Below are 18,519 nucleotides of genomic sequence, written 5' to 3' on the forward strand. Positions count from 1 at the left end.
AGAGAGCAACACGAAACTCCCCTCTGTACAACTGAGTGAAACTCATACTGAGTGAAATATTTACATAATATTCTCTCTCCAGCCAGCCAGCTAACTCCCCACTGTCTGTCTTCTCTTACTCTGTGTTTCCTGGGACGTTCTGTACAGTGAACGACTGTTTAAAATACACATTACAGTTCATATAAGTCATTTGGTAAGCCAAGGCAGTCACAGGAGTCTCAGGACAGTCTGCTGTCCAAATGGGTATTGTGTGAAGTCAGGCTATTGTGGATGGAGTCTGTGGACAACAGAAGAGGAGCTTGTGTAGAGAGGGAGAGGAATGGAGAGGAATGGAGAGGAGGGGATAGCTGGTCTTAATCAATGAACCTTTCATGCGTAGTTTGGTCACAACAGTGCTAACAGCCGATTCGATATTCTCGGCTATTTCATCTGCAGCCATCCAAGAGAGGAGGACAGGACTGGGGAGAGAGGGGGACAGGACTGGGGAGAGAGTGGGACAGGACTGGGGAGAGAGTGGGACAGGACTGGGGAGAGAGTGGGACAGGGCTGGGGAGAGAGTGGGACAGGACTGGGGAGAGAGTGGGACAGGGGTGGGGAGAGAGTGGGACAGGGCTGGGGAGAGAGTGGGACAGGGGTGGGGAGAGAGTGGGACAGGGGTGGGGAGAGAGTGGGACAGGACTGGGGAGAGAGTGGGACAGGATGGGGAGAGAGGGGGACAGGACTGGGGAGAGAGGGGGACAGGACTGGGGAGAGAGGGGGACAGGGGTAGGGAGAGAGGGGGACAGGGGTGGGGAGAGAGGGGGACAGGACTGGGGAGAGAGGGGGACAGGGGTGGGGAGAGAGGGGGACAGGACTGGGGAGAGAGGGGGGACAGGACTGGGGAGAGAGGGGGACAGGACTGGGGAGAGAGGGGGACAGGGGTGGGGAGAGAGGGGAACAGGACTGGGGAGAGAGGGGGACAGGACTGGGGAGAGAGGGGGACAGGACTGGGGAGAGAGGGGGACAGGACTGGGGAGAGAGGGGGACAGGACTGGGGAGAGAGTGGGACAGGGGTGGGGAGAGAGTGGGACAGGGAGGGGGAGAGAGGGGGACAGGACTGGGGAGAGAGGGGGACAGGACTGGGGAGAGAGGGGGACAGGACTGGGGAGAGAGTGGGACAGGGGTGGGGAGAGAGTGGGACAGGACTGGGGAGAGAGGAGGATGGGTGGGGAGAGAGTGGGACAGGACTGGGGAGAGAGGGGGACAGGACTGGGGAGAGAGGGGGGACAGGACTGGGGAGAGAGGGGGACAGGACTGGGGAGAGAGTGGGACAGGGGTGGGGAGAGAGGGGGACAGGACTGGGGAGAGAGGGGGACAGGACTGGGGAGAGAGTGGGACAGGACTGGGGAGAGAGGGGGACAGGACTGGGGAGAGAGGGGGACAGGACTGGGGAGAGAGTGGGACAGGGGTGGGGAGAGAGGGGGACAGGGGTGGGGAGAGAGGGGGACAGGGGTGGGGAGAGAGTGGGACAGGACTGGGGAGAGAGGAGGATGGGTGGGGAGAGAGTGGGACAGGGGTGGGGAGAGAGGGGGACAGGACTGGGGAGAGAGTGGGACAGGACTGGGGAGAGAGGGGGACAGGACTGGGGAGAGAGTGGGACAGGGGTAGGGAGAGAGGGGGACAGGACTGGGGAGAGAGTGGGACAGGACTGGGGAGAGAGGGGGACAGGACTGGGGAGAGAGGGGGACAGGACTGGGGAGAGAGGGGGACAGGACTGGGGAGAGAGGGGGACAGGACTGGGGAGAGAGTGGGACAGGGGTGGGGAGAGAGTGGGACAGGACTGGGGAGAGAGTGGGACAGGGGTAGGGAGAGAGTGGGACAGGGGTGGGGAGAGAGGGGGACAGGGGTGGGGAGAGAGTGGGACAGGGGTGGGGAGAGAGGGGGACAGGACTGGGGAGAGAGTGGGACAGGACTGGGGAGAGAGGGGGACAGGGTGGGGAGAGAGTGGGACAGGACTGGGGAGAGAGGGGGACAGGACTGGGGAGAGAGGGGGACAGGACTGGGGAGAGAGGGGGACAGGACTGGGGAGAGAGTGGGACAGGACTGGGGAGAGAGTGGGACAGGACTGGGGAGAGAGTGGGACAGGACTGGGGAAAGAGTGGGACAGGGGTGGGGAGAGAGTGGGACAGGGGTAGGGAGAGAGTGGGACAGGGGTGGGGAGAGAGGGGGACAGGGGTAGGGAGAGAGTGGGACAGGGGTGGAGAGAGGGAGTGGGACACGGGTGGAGAGAGAGGGGGAAACCTGACCGACTGTGATCAGAGGAAATGTACTCTTCTCGCCAGGTTTGAGGTTAATTTCATTTCACTTCAGTGAATTCAGGAAACGTTCAGATGCATTGTTCTAGAACCTAATGAGAGGCAACTGAGATCTGCGATTTGGTCAGTTGCCTTGTAGCTTGAAATAATCAATACAGAGCATTAAGGCAAATGGACATGCATCTGTACTCACCCAGTCCCTCAGACTCAAACAGGCAGGTCTCTCCCACCCCCACCTGACGACACCAGGTCAGGAAGTTAGCTGTGTTGTCCCTAGCAAAGAAGGAACCGGAGGGAGCACTGGCACGACACGGGATCCTCCAACACGGGATGGCCTGAGAGAGAGAGAGGTTAGGATTAGATGGAGAGAGGTTAGGATTAGAGGGAGAGAGGTTAGGATTAGAGGGAGAGAGGTTAGGATTAGAGGGCGAGAGGTTAGGATTAGATGGAGAGAGGTTAGGATTAGAGGGAGAGAGGTTAGGATTAGATGGAGAGAGGTTGGGATTAGAGGGAGAGAGGTTAGGATTAGAGGGCGAGAGGTTAGGATTAGAGGGAGAGAGGTTAGGATTAGAGGGTGAGAGGTTAGGGAGAGAGGTTAGGATTAGAGGGAGAGAGGTTAGGATTAGAGGGTGAGAGGTTAGGGAGAGAGGTTAGGATTAGAGGGAGAGAGGTTAGGATTAGAGGGAGAGAGGTTAGGATTAGAGGGAGAGAGGTTAGGATTAGATGGCGAGAGGTTAGGATTAGATGGAGAGAGGTTAGGATTAGATGGAGAGAGGTTAGGGAGAGAGGTTAGGGACAGAGATTAGGATTAGATGGAGAGAGGTTAGGGAGAGAGGTTAGGATTAGATGGCGAGAGGTTAGGATTAGATGGAGAGAGGTTAGGATTAGAGGGAGAGAGGTTAAGGTTAGAGGGAGAGAGGTTAGGGAGAGAGGTTAAGGTTACAAAACAAAAGTTTGTCAGGTCATCCACCAGATCTTCATCCAGTGGTGCTGACTCTGTGTTTCTCAATGTGTGTCTTATGTTGGGAGAAAGACAGAAGATTCATTTCTGTTCCAACCAAGTACAGTTGAAGTCGGAAGTTTGCATATACTTAGGTTGGAGTCATTAAAACTCGTTTTTCAACCACTCCACAAATGTATTCTTAACAAACTATAGTTTTGGAAAGCCGGTTAGGACATCTACTTTGTGCATGACGCAAGTAATTTTTCCAACAATTGTTTACAGACAGATTATTTCACTTATAATTCACCGTATCACAATTCCAGTAGGTCAGAAGTTTACATTCACTAAGTTGACTGTGCCTTAAAACGGCATGGAAAATTCCAGAAAATTAGGTCATGGCTTTAGAATCTTCTGATAGGCTAATTGACATAATTTGAGTCAATTGGAGGTGTACCTGTGGATGTATTTCAAGGCCTACCTTCAAACTCAGTGCCTCTTTGCTTGACATCATGGGAAAATCAAAAGAAATCAGCCAAGACCTCAGAAAAACAATTGTAGACCTCTACAAGTCTGGTTCATCCTTGGGAGCAATTTCCAAATGCCTGAAGGTACCACGTTCATCTGTACAAACAATAGTACGCAAGTATAAACACCATGGGACCACGCAGCCGTCATACCGCTCAGGAAGGAGACGCGTTCTGTCTCCTAAAGATGAAAGTACTTTGGTGCGAAAAGTGCAAATCAATCCCAGAACAACAGCAAAGGACCTTGTGAAGATGCTGGAGGAAACAGGAACAAAAGTATCTATATCCACAGTAAAATGAGTCCTATATCGACATAACCTGAAAGGCCTCTCAGCAAGGAAGAAGCCATTGCTCCAAAACCGCCATAAAAAAGCCAGACTACGGTTTGCAACTGCACATGGGAACAAAGATTGTACTTTTTGGAGAAATGTCCTCTGGTCTGATGAAACAAAAATACAACTGTTTGGCCATAATGACAATCGTTATGTTTGGAGGAAAAAGGGGATGGCTTGCAAGCCGAAGAACACCATCCCAACCGTGAAGCACGGGGGTGGCAGCATCATGTTGTGTGGGGGTGCTTTGCTGCAGGAGGGACTGGTGCACTTCACAAAATAGATGGCATCATGAGGTAGGAAAATTATGTAGATATATTGAAGCAACATCTCAAGACATCAGTCAGGAAGTTAAAGCTTGGTCGCAAATGGGTCTTCCAAATGGACAATGACCCCAAGCATACTTCCAAAGTTGTGGCAAAATGGCTTAAGGACAACAAAGTCAAGGTATTGGAGTGGTCATCACAAAGCCCTGACCTCAATCCCATATAAAATTTGTGGGCATAACTGAAAAAGCGTATGCGAGCAAGGAGGCCTACAAACCTGACTCAGTTACACCAGCTCTGTCTGGAGGAATGGGCCAAAATTCACCCAATTTATTGTGGGAAGCTTGTGGATGCTACCGGAAACGTTTGACCCAAGTTAAACAATTTAAAGGCAATGCTACCAAATACTAATTGAGTGTATGTAAACTTCTGACCCACTGGGAATGTGATGAAAGAAAGAAAAGCTGAACTAAATCATTCTCTACTATTATTCTGACATTTCACATTCTTAAAATAAAGTGGTGATCCTAACTGACCTAAAACAGGGAATTTTTACTAGGATTAAATGTCAGGAATTGTGAAATACTGAGTTTAAATGTATTTGGCTAAGGTGTATGTAAACTTCAGCTGTATCTATTCTATCCTTAACAGAACGGCAAGGGTGTGTCATCCGTTATGACGTCATAGTGTAATGATCCTTCCCCAAAGAATTATCTAAGAGATATCTTTATCTCTCTCTCTCTCTGCATCCCACCAGTCAAACAGACTGATCTTAGAGATATCTGTATCTCTCGCTTTGCATCCCACCAGTCAGTCCACCACGCATAGACAATAACCTGGACAAGCGTTAAAATTTTCAGACAGTGACCACATAGCTAGACTTTCAGACAGTGACCACATAGCTAGTTTTCCAGACAGTGACCACATAGCTAGACTTTCAGACAGTGACCACATAGCTAGATTTTCAGACAGTGACCACATAGCTAGTCTTTCAGACAGTGACCACATAGCTAGACTTTCAGACAGTGACCACATAGCTAGTTTTTCAGACAGTGACCACATAGCTAGTTTTTCAGACAGTGACCACATAGCTAGACTTTCAGACAGTGACCACATAGCTAGATTTTCAGACAGTGACCACATAGCTAGTCTTTCAGACAGTGACCACATAGCTAAATGACATACTGCAGTCCCTCAGGCTCATCAGAATCTGATCGAGCTTCATTGCTCCTTTCAGAGAAAAGCCATTCCTTCTTAACTCAGTTTCAGTCCGAATATACCCCCTAGTATATCTGCCGTCTGCACCGATTTCAGATCTCTTCTCCATCTCTGGTTTCAGCTCTTGTTGTAGATGGTGGCTGGGAGGGAAACCGAGCAAGGGAGAGACGGATGGAGAGGCGGAGGGGAAGAGGGCAAGGCCACAACTCCACCAGGTCTGGTCTGGTAGAGAGGGATGGAGGGGAGGATGGCTAGCCTACTACTATACCAGGTCTGGTCTGGTAGAGAGGGGAGGAGGGCTAGCCTACTACTATACCAGGTCTGGTCTGGTAGAGAGGGGAGGATGGCTAGCCTACTACTATACCAGGTCTGGTCTGGTAGAGCGGGATGGAGGGGAGGATGGCTAGCCTACTACTATACCAGGTCTGGTCTGGTAGAGAGGGATGGAGGGGAGGATGGCTAGCCTACTACTCCACCAGGTCTGGTCTGGTAGAGCGGGATGGAGGGGAGGAGGGCTAGCCTACTACTCCACCAGGTCTGGTCTGGTAGAGAGGGATGGAGGGGAGGATGGCTAGCCTACTACTCCACCAGGTCTGGTCTGGTAGAGCGGGATGGAGGGGAGGAGGGCTAGCCTACTACTCCACCAGGTCTGGTCTGGTAGAGAGGGATGGAGGGGAGGATGGCTAGCCTACTACTCCACCAGGTCTGGTCTGGTAGAGAGGGATGGAGGGGAGGATGGCTAGCCTACTACTCCACTAGGTCTGGTCTGGTAGAGAGGGGAGGAGGGCTAGCCTACTACTACACCAGGTCTGGTCTGGTCTGGTAGAGAGGGGTGGAGGGGAGGATGGCTAGCCTACTACTACACCAGGTCTGGTCTGGTCTGGTAGAGAGGGGTGGAGGGGAGGATGGCTAGCCTACTACTATACCAGGTCTGGTCTGGTAGAGAGGGGTGGAGGGGAGGATGGCTAGCCTACTACTATACCAGGTCTGGTCTGGTAGAGCGGGATGGAGGGGAGGATGGCTAGCCTACTACTCCACCAGGTCTGGTCTGGTAGAGCGGGATGGAGGGGAGGATGGCTAGCCTACTACTCCACCAGGTCTGGTCTGGTAGAGAGGGATGGAGGGGAGGATGGCTAGCCTACTACTCCACCAGGTCTGGTCTGGTAGAGAGGGGAGGATGGCTAGCCTACTACTATACCAGGTCTGGTCTGGTCTGGTAGAGAGGGGTGGAGGGGAGGATGGCTAGCCTACTACTACACCAGGTCTGGTCTGGTAGAGAGGGGTGGAGGGGAGGATGGCTAGCCTACTACTATACCAGGTCTGGTCTGGTAGAGAGGGGAGGATGGCTAGCCTACTACTATACCAGGTCTGGTCTGGTAGAGAGGGATGGAGGGGAGGATGGCTAGCCTACTACTATACCAGGTCTGGTCTGGTAGAGAGGGGAGGATGGCTAGCCTACTACTATACCAGGTCTGGTCTGGTAGAGCGGGATGGAGGGGAGGATGGCTAGCCTACTACTATACCAGGTCTGGTCTGGTAGAGCGGGATGGAGGGGAGGATGGCTAGCCTACTACTCCACCAGGTCTGGTCTGGTAGAGAGGGGTGGAGGGGAGGATGGCTAGCCTACTACTACACCAGGTCTGGTCTGGTAGAGAGGGGAGGATTGCTAGCCTACTACTACACCAGGTCTGGTCTGGTCTGGTAGAGAGGGGAGGATGGCTAGCCTACTACTACACCAGGTCTGGTCTGGTCTGGTAGAGAGGGGAGGATGGCTAGCCTACTACTATACCAGGTCTGGTCTGGTCTGGTAGAGAGGGGTGGAGGGGAGGATGGCTAGCCTACTACTATACCAGGTCTGGTCTGGTCTGGTAGAGAGGGGAGGATGGCTAGCCTACTACTACACCAGGTCTGGTCTGGTAGAGAGGGGAGGAGGGCTAGCCTACTACTATACCAGGTCTGGTCTGGTAGAGAGGGGAGGAGGGCTAGCCTACTACTATACCAGGTCTGGTCTGGTAGAGAGGGGTGGAGGGGAGGATGGCTAGCCTACTACTCCACCAGGTCTGGTCTGGTAGAGAGGGGTGGAGGGGAGGATGGCTAGCCTACTACTATACCAGGTCTGGTCTGGTAGAGAGGGGAGGATGGCTAGCCTACTACTATACCAGGTCTGGTCTGGTAGAGAGGGGAGGAGGGCTAGCCTACTACTCCACCAGGTCTGGTCTGGTAGAGAGGGGAGGATGGCTAGCCTACTACTATACCAGGTCTGGTCTGGTAGAGAGGGGAGGATGGCTAGCCTACTACTCCACCAGGTCTGGTCTGGTAGAGAGGGGAGGATGGCTAGCCTACTACTATACCAGGTCTGGTCTGGTAGAGAGGGGAGGAGGGCTAGCCTACTACTCCACCAGGTCTGGTCTGGTAGAGAGGGATGGAGGGGAGGATGGCTAGCCTACTACTCCACCAGGTCTGGTCTGGTAGAGAGGGGAGGATGGCTAGCCTACTACTCCACCAGGTCTGGTCTGGTAGAGAGGGGAGGAGGGCTAGCCTACTACTATACCAGGTCTGGTCTGGTCTGGTAGAGAGGGATGGAGGGGAGGATGGCTAGCCTACTACTCCACCAGGTCTGGTCTGGTAGAGAGGGGAGGATGGCTAGCCTACTACTCCACCAGGTCTGGTCTGGTAGAGAGGGGAGGAGGGCTAGCCTACTACTACACCAGGTCTGGTCTGGTCTGGTAGAGAGGGGTGGAGGGGAGGATGGCTAGCCTACTACTACACCAGGTCTGGTCTGGTAGAGAGGGGAGGATGGCTAGCCTACTACTCCACCAGGTCTGGTCTGGTAGAGAGGGGAGGAGGGCTAGCCTACTACTACACCAGGTCTGGTCTGGTCTGGTAGAGAGGGGTGGAGGGGAGGATGGCTAGCCTACTACTATACCAGGTCTGGTCTGGTAGAGAGGGGAGGATGGCTAGCCTACTACTACACCAGGTCTGGTCTGGTAGAGAGGGGTGGAGGGGAGGATGGCTAGCCTACTACTCCACCAGGTCTGGTCTGGTAGAGAGGGGAGGAGGGCTAGCCTACTACTACACCAGGTCTGGTCTGGTCTGGTAGAGAGGGGAGGATGGCTAGCCTACTACTACACCAGGTCTGGTCTGGTAGAGAGGGGTGGAGGGCTAGCCTACTACTACACCAGGTCTGGTCTGGTCTGGTAGAGAGGGGAGGATGGCTAGCCTACTACTACACCAGGTCTGGTCTGGTAGAGAGGGGTGGAGGGGAGGATGGCTAGCCTACTACTATACCAGGTCTGGTCTGGTAGAGAGGGGAGGATGGCTAGCCTACTACTATACCAGGTCTGGTCTGGTCTGGTAGAGAGGGGAGGATGGCTAGCCTACTACTACACCAGGTCTGGTCTGGTAGAGAGGGGTGGAGGGGAGGAGGGCTAGCCTACTACTACACCAGGTCTGGTCTGGTAGAGCGGGATGGAGGGGAGGATGGCTAGCCTACTACTACACCAGGTCTGGTCTGGTCGAGAGGGGTGGAGGGGAGGATGGCTAGCCTACTACTCCACCAGGTCTGGTCTGGTAGAGAGGGGAGGAGGGCTAGCCTACTACTACACCAGGTCTGGTCTGGTAGAGAGGGGTGGAGGGGAGGATGGCTAGCCTACTACTCCACCAGGTCTGGTCTGGTAGAGAGGGATGGAGGGGAGGAGGGCTAGCCTACTACTCCACCAGGTCTGGTCTGGTAGAGAGGGGAGGATGGCTAGCCTACTACTATACCAGGTCTGGTCTGGTCTGGTAGAGAGGGATGGAGGGGAGGAGGGCTAGCCTACTACTCCACCAGGTCTGGTCTGGTCTGGTAGAGAGGGGTGGAGGGGAGGATGGCTAGCCTACTACTACACCAGGTCTGGTCTGGTCTGGTAGAGAGGGGAGGATGGCTAGCCTACTACTATACCAGGTCTGGTCTGGTAGAGAGGGGTGGAGGGGAGGAGGGCTAGCCTACTACTACACCAGGTCTGGTCTGGTAGAGAGGGGTGGAGGGGAGGATGGCTAGCCTACTACTCCACCAGGTCTGGTATGGTCTGATTTGAATATCAAATGACACTGCAGGCTACATGCAGGCAGCAGCCCCCCACCAAACCTGGGTTCAAATACTATTTGAACATATCTTCAAGTAGTATATTTGTGCTTGATTGAATTTGTCTGGCTTAATGGAATCAATGAAATAGTCCCAAAAGTGCAGACCTCGTCCATCAAGGACTCCAGGAAGGCTAAAGCAAATGCTTAATGCTTATTTGAACAAAAACAAATAGTATTTGAACCCATGTTTCAGGTCTCATCTCCTGTAACTACCTGCAGAACCGTCCTCTCCTGTAACCACCTGCAGAACCCTCCTCTCCTCCTCTCATGTAACTACCTGCAGAACCCTCCTCTCCTCCTCTCCTGTAACTACCTGCAGAACCCTCCTCTCCTCCTCTCCTGTAACTACCTGCAGAACCCTCCTCTCCTCCTCTCCTGTAACTACCTGCAGAACCCTCCTCTCCTCCTCTCCTGTAACCACCTGCAGAACCCTCCTCTCCTCCTCTCCTGTAACTACCTGCAGAACCCTCCTCTCCTGTAACCACCTGCAGAACCCTCCTCTCCTGTAACCACCTGCAGAACCCTCCTCACCTGTAACCACCTGCAGAACCCTCCTCTCCTGTAACCACCTGCAGAACCCTCCTCTCCTGTAACCACCTGCAGAACCCTCCTCTCCTGTAACCACCTGCAGAACCCTCCTCTCCTGTAACCACCTGCAGAACCCTCCTCTCCTGTAACCACCTGCAGAACCCTCCTCTCCTGTAACCACCTGCAGAACCCTCCTCTCCTGTAACTACCTGCAGAACCCTCCTCTCCTGTAACCACCTGCAGAACCCTCCTCTCCTGTAACCACCTGCAGAACCCTCCTCTCCTGTAACCACCTGCAGAACCCTCCTCGCCTGTCTGGTTGTAACCTGTATAGTTAGCGTCATGGGTGAAGGGAGATGGGAACCAATAATTCCAAGTCTAGAAAGCAAACATCTTGAAGTATTCTGCTAGGAAACAATAAAATAGTGACCACGAAGTCTATCGATCACTTCATGAATCGTTTATGAACTGCTTAAGTTGGTAAAACCATGGGGTTGAACACAAGTGTGAGACAGCCAATCAAATCAAAGCTGGTCGCGTACACAGATGTCATTGCAAGAGCAGCGCAATCCTAATGTTTCTAGCTCCAAGTGCAATTAAATAACCCAAAAATATTTATAAAAAAATATTGTAGTGCTAGACTACTGTACCTAATAAACTGTCCTGTGAGTACACTATATATACACACAAAAGTATGTGGACACCCCTTCAAATTAGTGGATTCGGCTTTTACAGCCCTACCCATTGCTGACAGGTGTATAAAATTGAGCACCACACAGCCATGCAATCTCCATAGACAAACATTGGCAGTAGAATGGCCTTACTGAAGAGCTCTGTGACTTTCAACGTGGCACCGTCATAGGATGCCACATTTCTAACAAGTCAGTTCTTCAAATTTCTTCCCTGGTTAACTGTAAGTGCTGTTATTGTGAAGTGGAAACGTCTAGGAACAACAACGGCTGAGCCACGAAGTGGTAGGTCCCACACAAGCTCACAGAACGGAACCACCGATCATCTGTCCTCAGTTGCAACACTCACTACCAAGTTCCAAACTGCCTCTGGAAGCAACGTCAGCACAAGAACTGTTCATCGGGATCATCATTAAATGGGTTTCCATGGTTTCCATGGCCGAGCAGCCGCACATATGCATACGATCACCATGCGCAATGCCAAGCGTCGGCTGGAGTGGTGTAAAGCTCGCCGCCATTGGACTCTGGCGCAAAGGAAACGCATTCTCTGGAGTGATGAATCACGCTTCATCATCTGGCAGTCTGACGGATGAATCTGGGTTTGGCGTATGCCAGGAGAAAGCTACCTGCCCGAATGCATAGTGCAAGGTGTAAAGTTTGGTGGAGAAGGAATAATGGTCAGGGGCTGTTGTTCATGGTTCGGGCTAGGTTCCTTAGTTCCAGTGAAGGGAAATTTTAACGCTACAGCATACAATGACATTCTAGACGATTCTGGGCTTTCAACTTTGTGGCAACAGTTTGGGGAAGGCCCTTTCCTGTTTCAGAACAAAAGTGAGGTCCATACAGAAAGGGTTTGTCGAGATCAGTGTGGAAGATCTTGACTGGCCTGCACCGAGCCCTGACCTCAACTCCATCGAACACCTTTGGGATGAATTGGAACGCCAAATGCGAGCCAGGCCTAATTGCCCAACATCAGTGGCCGACCTCATTAACGCTCGTGGCTGAATGGAAGCAAGTCCCCGCAGCAATGTTCCAACATCTAGTGGAAAGCCTTCCCAGAAGAGTGGAGGCTGTTATAGCAGCAAAGGGGGGACCAACTCCATATTAATGCTTACGATTTTGGAATGAGATTTTCGACGAACGGCTGTCCACATACTTTTGTTAATGTATTGCTCATGGCACTTTATTTAGTACCGGCTCGGATCCCCCTTTGTCTCCAGAACGGAATTCTTTGGGCATAGATTGTACAAGGTACCTGAAATGTTTGCTGCTCAACTGGTATTACGGGACCTAACGTGTGCCAGGAAAAACATTCCCAACACCATTGTGTACCAGGTAGGATGGCTCCATGGACTAATGCTGTTTATGTCAAATCCTGACTCTGCCATCAGCATGACGTAAGAGGAACTGGTATTCGTCAGACCGGGTAATGTTTTTCCACTCCTCATTTGTCCAGTGTTGGTGATGACGTGTCCACTGGAGCCACTTCTTCTTGTTTTTAGCTGATAGGAGTGGAACCTGGTGTGGTCGTCTGCTGTAATAACCCATCCATGACAAAGATTGACAAGTTGTGCGTTCCGAGATGCCGTTCCGCACACCACTGTTGTACCACTGTTTGTGGCATTCAGGCCAAAGAGTTCAATCTTGGTTTCATCAGACCAGAGAATCTTGTTTATCATAGTCTGAGTCCTTTAGGGGCCTTTTGGCAAACTCCAAGCAGGCTTTCATGTGCCTTTTACTGAGGAGTGGCTTCCGTCTGGCCACTCTACCATAAATGCCTGATTGGTGGAGTGCTGCAGAGATGGTTGTCCTTCTGGAAGGTTCTCCCATCTCCACAGAGGAACTCTGGAGCTCTGTCAGAGTGACCATCGGGTTCTTGGTCACCTCACTGACCAAGGCCCTTCTCCCCCAATTGCTCAGTTTGGCCGGGTGGCCAGCTCTAGGAAGAGTCTTGGTGGTTCCAAACTTCTTCCATTTAAGAATGATGGAGGCCACTGTGTTCTTGGGGACCTTCAATGCTGCAGATATTTTTTGGTACCCTTCCCCAGATCTGTACCTCGACACAATCCTGTCTCGGCACTCTACGGACAATTCCTTCGACCTCATGGCTTGGGTTTTGCTCTGACACGCACTGTCAACTGTGTGACCTTATATAGAGAGGTGTGTGCCTTTCCCAAATCATGTCCAGTCAATTGAATTTACCACAGGTGGAGCTCCAATCAAGTTGTAGAAACATCTCAAGGATGATCAATGGAAACAGGATTCACCTGAGCTCAATTTTGAGTGTCATAGCAAATGGTTTGAATACTTATGTAAATAAGGTATCTGTTTTTTTTTTTGTTTTTTTTAAATACATTTGCAAAAATGTCTAAACTTGTTTTTCGCTTTGTTATTATGGGGTATTGTGTGTAGATTGATTTATTGTGTTTAGAACATTTAATTTAATCAATTTTAGTATAAGGCTGTAACGTTTTAAAATGTGGGAAAAACTCTAAAAGGGGTCTGAATACTTTCATGGAAAGTTTGTCTGTTTTTACAGAATCTGATCTGTTCGACTCGTTCAGTCAAAATAACTCATCTTTCGACTCATTCTGTTCATTTGAGTCAGTAATGCCAAGGGCACGCAGGACTCCCTACCCATGAACGATGAACCAAAAAAACTTGGAAGAAATCATGATTCTAAAAACCATCTAGTTCACCATTTGGGGGGCTTATCGGAGCTGTCAAGTGTGACTGAAACTTCTAAAACTGTGCTTCAAACAATGTACATTTGTGATTGCTAGGCATATATATAAGATTATATTTTGATACATTTTGAAAACGAGGTCTGGTTGCAGGCGCAACTGGAATAGATTGTGAACGACTCTTAGCGGAATGGGAGATTCCGGGAGATTTGCCCCAAATAGACCTATAATTCGCAAACTGCGAGAGCCATTCAAAATATTTGTTACCGAGTTTAAGCGTTGAGCAGGAGGCAGCCGGTGTATATTTAAATTCTACAAAGCTATGTCTATCGATAACATTCAATAATCAATTGATTGCATTCATTCTTGCACCATGCGATCAATGATCAGTTTGAAACAAATATTTTTCAATTTCTCTGCGAGTAGACAGTTGCTGGTCAGAACACGTCGCAGGAGCCACTGAAACGGAAGAGCGTGTATTAATCCGGCTGTAGGTTTCATTGCGGCTGGCAGGTCTGTTAATTGACTAAAGTATTGTGGAGAAATTGGCCCCAGGTATATTAAGCAGCGAGTGCCATGTTCAATCTCTCATGAAATAACCTGCTTAGTAAGACCTGAGAGTAGGAAGAAAAAAAAGACATGGGAAAGGTAATAAGTCCTGAGAAGTAATACTGTAACAGTCTGCCTAACTGACTGACCATCTTTCAAGCCCAGTCTCTACAAACATGACCTATTGAGCTCAGAGATAAATATGGGTTCACTTTCCCCTTATCTTCTTTTAGGGAGAGTGAACAGGTTTCCAGGTCAGACAAGCTGAAACACCATACCACTTTCTCCAGAGTCTCAGTAGCTCGTTCTCCTCTTCTCCACATCCTGCCTCTCTCCGCTCAATTCATAAGGGCTTTATTTAGTTTCAGTTAAATTCAAAGGGGCTTTATTGGCATGGGGAAACATGTTTATATTGCCAAAACAAGTGAAATAGATAAAACAAAAGTGAATTAAACTATCAAACAAAATTAACAGTAAGCTGCAGCTCTGTAACAGCCCCACACAAGCAGCTCTGTAACAGACCCACCATCCCCAGCTCTGTAACAGACCCACACCAGCAGCTCTGTAACAGACCCACACCAGCAGCTCTGTAACAGACCCACACAAGCAGCTCTGTAACAGACCCACCATCCCCAGCTCTGTAACAGACCCACACCAGCATCAGCTCTGTAACATACCAGCATCAGGAGACCCACCATCACCAGCTCTGTAACAGACCCACACCAGCATCAGGAGACCCACCATCCCCAGCTCTGTAACAGACCCACACCAGCAGCTCTGTAACAGACCCACACCAGCATCAGGAGACCCACCATCAACAGCTCTGTAACAGACCCACACCAGCATCAGGAGACCCACCATCAAAAGCTCTGTAACAGACCCACACCAGCATCAGGAGACCCACCATCCCCAGCTCTGTAACAGACCCACACCAGTATCAGGAGACCCACCAACCCCAGCTCTGTAACAGACCCACACCAGCATCAGGAGACCCACACCAGCAGCTCTGTAACAGACCCACACCAGCATCAGCTCTGTAACAGACCCACACCAGCATCAGGAGACCCACCATCCCCAGCTCTGTAACAGACCCACACCAGCAGCTCTGTAACAGACCCACACCAGCATCAGGAGACCCACACCAGCAGCTCTGTAACAGACCCACACCAGCATCAGGAGACCCACCATCCCCAGCTCTGTAACAGACCCACACCAGCATCAGGAGACCCACACCAGCAGCTCTGTAACAGACCCACACCAGCATCAGGAGACCCACCATCCCCAGCTCTGTAACAGACCCACACCAGCATCAGGAGACCCACCATCAACAGCTCTGTAACAGACCCACACCAGCAGCTCTGTAACAGACCCACACCAGCATCAGGAGACCCACCATCCCCAGCTCTGTAACAGACCCACACCAGCAGCTCTGTAACAGACCCACACCAGCATCAGGAGACCCACACCAGCAGCTCTGTAACAGACAATACTTTTAGCCTGCCAGAAGTGCCAGAGGGTCAAGGTTTACACTCTTCTATTCCATAGGGTTCCGTTGGTTCCATTGCGCCAGGCAAGCTCAATAAAGCCCAGCAAAATGATTTCAAATACTATTTGAACCCAGTTCTGATAGCAGCAACACTCTGATGTCTTCTAGCAAACCCAGAGAAACTCTCGCTCAAAGCAAAACAAAAGAGCCGATTGGCCCCTCTTGGTCATTCCCTCAGTAAAATTATTGCATTGCAATGCAACGCTCCAGCCCAATGGTATAATTAAACAGCAATAGCACTTAGGGCCTGAAAGCATTAAAATTATTACCATATATATATATATCAACTTTCTCAAAAACAGTTTCCCTTGTTTTTGACTTTGAAGCTAAATGCCCTCAAGAATCTATTCACATCCATAGTTTCTGTGGAACAACATTATAGTTAGTGATGCAGAATTGCTTTCAGAGATTTGACATTGACACTATGACCCGTTTTGTTGCCTTCTTCTCTCTCCAACCTATTTCTCGCTCTTTCTCTTCTCCATCCATCCATCTCTCTCTCTCTCTCTCTCTCTCCCAAACCTATTTCCCTCTCTCTCTCCCCAACCCATCTCTCTCTCTCTCCCCCAACCCATTTCTCCTCTCTCTCTCTCTCCCCAACCCATCCCTCTCTCTCTCTCCCCAACCCATCCCTCTCTCTCTCCCCAACCCATTTCTCCCTCTCTCTCTCCCCAACCCATTTCTCCCTCTCTCTCTCCCCAACCCATCCCTCTCTCTCTCCCCAACCCATTTCTCACTCTCTCTCTCCCCAACCCATCTCTCTCTCTCTCCCCCAACCCATTTCTCCCTATCTCCCTCTCTCCAACCTATTTCTCCCTCTTTCTCTCTTCCATCTATGTCTCTCTCTCTCTTCCTCTCTCTCCCCAACCCATTTCTCCCTCTCTCTCTCTCTCTCTCTCTCTCTCTTTCTCTCTCTCTCCAACCTATTTCTCCCTCTCTCTCCTCCATCCATCCCTCTCTCTCTCTCTCTCTCTCTCTCCAACCCATTTCTCCCTCTCTCTCTCTCCAACCCATTTCTCTCTCTCTCTCTCTCCCCAACCAATTTCTCTCTCTCTCTCTCTCTCTCTCTCTCCCCCACAATCCCTCTCTCTCTCTTCCCCCCACAATCCCCCCCCACACACACACACAATCCCTCTCTATTTCTGATTTCTTGGCCGCATTCTAAAAATCGATGAGGTCCCAATGACACAGCCAGTCAGCATCACTGCTGAGGAAAACCAGGCTGAACTGGGGCCAGGCTGCTAACAGGCTTTTGATGGACAGAAGTGGAGAGGTCTTATGTTGTAATAGACATGAAGTAAGTAAGTAGGTAGGTAGGTAGCTAGGTAGCGTAACTGCTGACAAACCCGATCAGCAAACTAGATTTCAGGCATGATGTGTGGTGCACCAAAAGTGGGCCGTGGCACAAGAGAATCAGAATATCATCTGTTAGCCCAGTGGTTAGAGTGTAGAGGCGGGAGGTAGCCTAGTGGTTAGAGTGTAGAGGAGGGAGGTAGCCTAGTGGTTAAAGTGTAGCCTAGTGGTTAGAGTGTAGAGGCGGGAGGTAGCCTAGTGGTTAGAGTGTAGAGGCGGGAGGTAGCCTAGTGGTTAGAGTGTAGAGGCGGGAGGTAGCCTAGTGGTTAGAGTGTAGAGGCGGGAGGTAGCCTAGTGGTTAGAGTGTAGAGGCGGGAGGTAGCCTAGTGGTTAGAGTGTAGAGGCGGGAGGTAGCCTAGTGGTTAGAGTGTGGAGGCGGGAGGTAGCCTAGTGGTTAGAGTGTAGAGGCGGGAGGTAGCCTAGTGGTTAGAGTGTAGAGGCGGGAGGTAGCCTAGTGGTTAGAGTGTGGAGGCGGGAGGTAGCCTAGTGGTTAGAGTGTAGAGGAGGGAGGTAGCCTAGTGGTTAAAATGTAGCCTAGTGGTTAGAGTGTAGAGGAGGGAGGTAGCCTAGTGGTTAAAGTGTAGCCTAGTGGTTAGAGTGTAGAGGCGGGAGGTAGCCTAGTGGTTAGAGTGTAGAGGCGGGAGGTAGCCTAGTGGTTAGAGTGTAGAGGCGGGAGGTAGCCTATTGGTTAGAGTGTTGGACTAGCAACCCAAAGGTTGCTGGATCAAATCCCTAAACTGACATGGTAAAAATCTGTCGTTCTGCCCCCCTGAACAAGGCAGTTAACCCACTGTTCCCAGGATGGAGACGGGTACAGTACTTTACAGTTGGGCTCACGGCCAAAACAAGCAAAAAATTATCTTTAATTTACAAGGTAAACTTAGTGCTTGGTGTATTTAACATCAAGGATTCTATCAAAGTGAACAACCCGTTTCTGTCATTAGACTGGTCGTATAAAACAGCACAGTCAGCGTTTAACAAGCTATACAGTACCTTCCCATACAGTGTAACAAGCTATACAGTACCTTCCCATACAGTGTAACAAGCTATACAGTACCTTCCTATACAGTGTAACAAGCTATACAGTACCTTCCCATACAGTGTAACAAGCTATACAGTACCTTCCCATACAGTGTAACAAGCTATACAGTACCTTCCCATACAGTGTAACAAGCTATACAGTACCTTCCCATACAGTGCTACTCAGTCCAACATCGTGCACATGGCCTCTACTCAAATATGGGGCCGCAAGAGGGGGAAAGCTTGTACCAACAGCTCACTACAGCCATGGCATGACATGCCAAAGACCTTGCAGAAACAGACTTTGCTAGAATATCTTAGGAAATCCATTTTAAGAACACAAAATGACTGGGAATCTGATGTCTTCAAGTCTCAATTTGGTGATTAGACTGTCTTAATATGAAAACATCAAAGCATTGTACCATCCAATCAACAGATGCCTTCTTAA

At 50.6% G+C, this 18,519-nt stretch overlaps 1 protein-coding gene across 1 annotated transcript in view; it reads right to left on the minus strand.

Annotated features, from left to right (window-relative positions):
- Window positions 1-18,519, minus strand: part of LOC106584757 (growth arrest-specific protein 2) — a 66,911-nt gene that overhangs the window by 18,086 nt on the left and 30,306 nt on the right. The window contains 1 exon segment of the mRNA XM_045706300.1: window positions 2,488-2,629. Coding sequence (XP_045562256.1) covers window positions 2,488-2,629 — 142 coding nt within the window.

This window comes from Salmo salar, chromosome ssa23 (assembly GCF_905237065.1).
Source record: "Salmo salar chromosome ssa23, Ssal_v3.1, whole genome shotgun sequence".
In the NCBI taxonomy this organism is placed as follows: domain Eukaryota; kingdom Metazoa; phylum Chordata; class Actinopteri; order Salmoniformes; family Salmonidae; genus Salmo; species Salmo salar.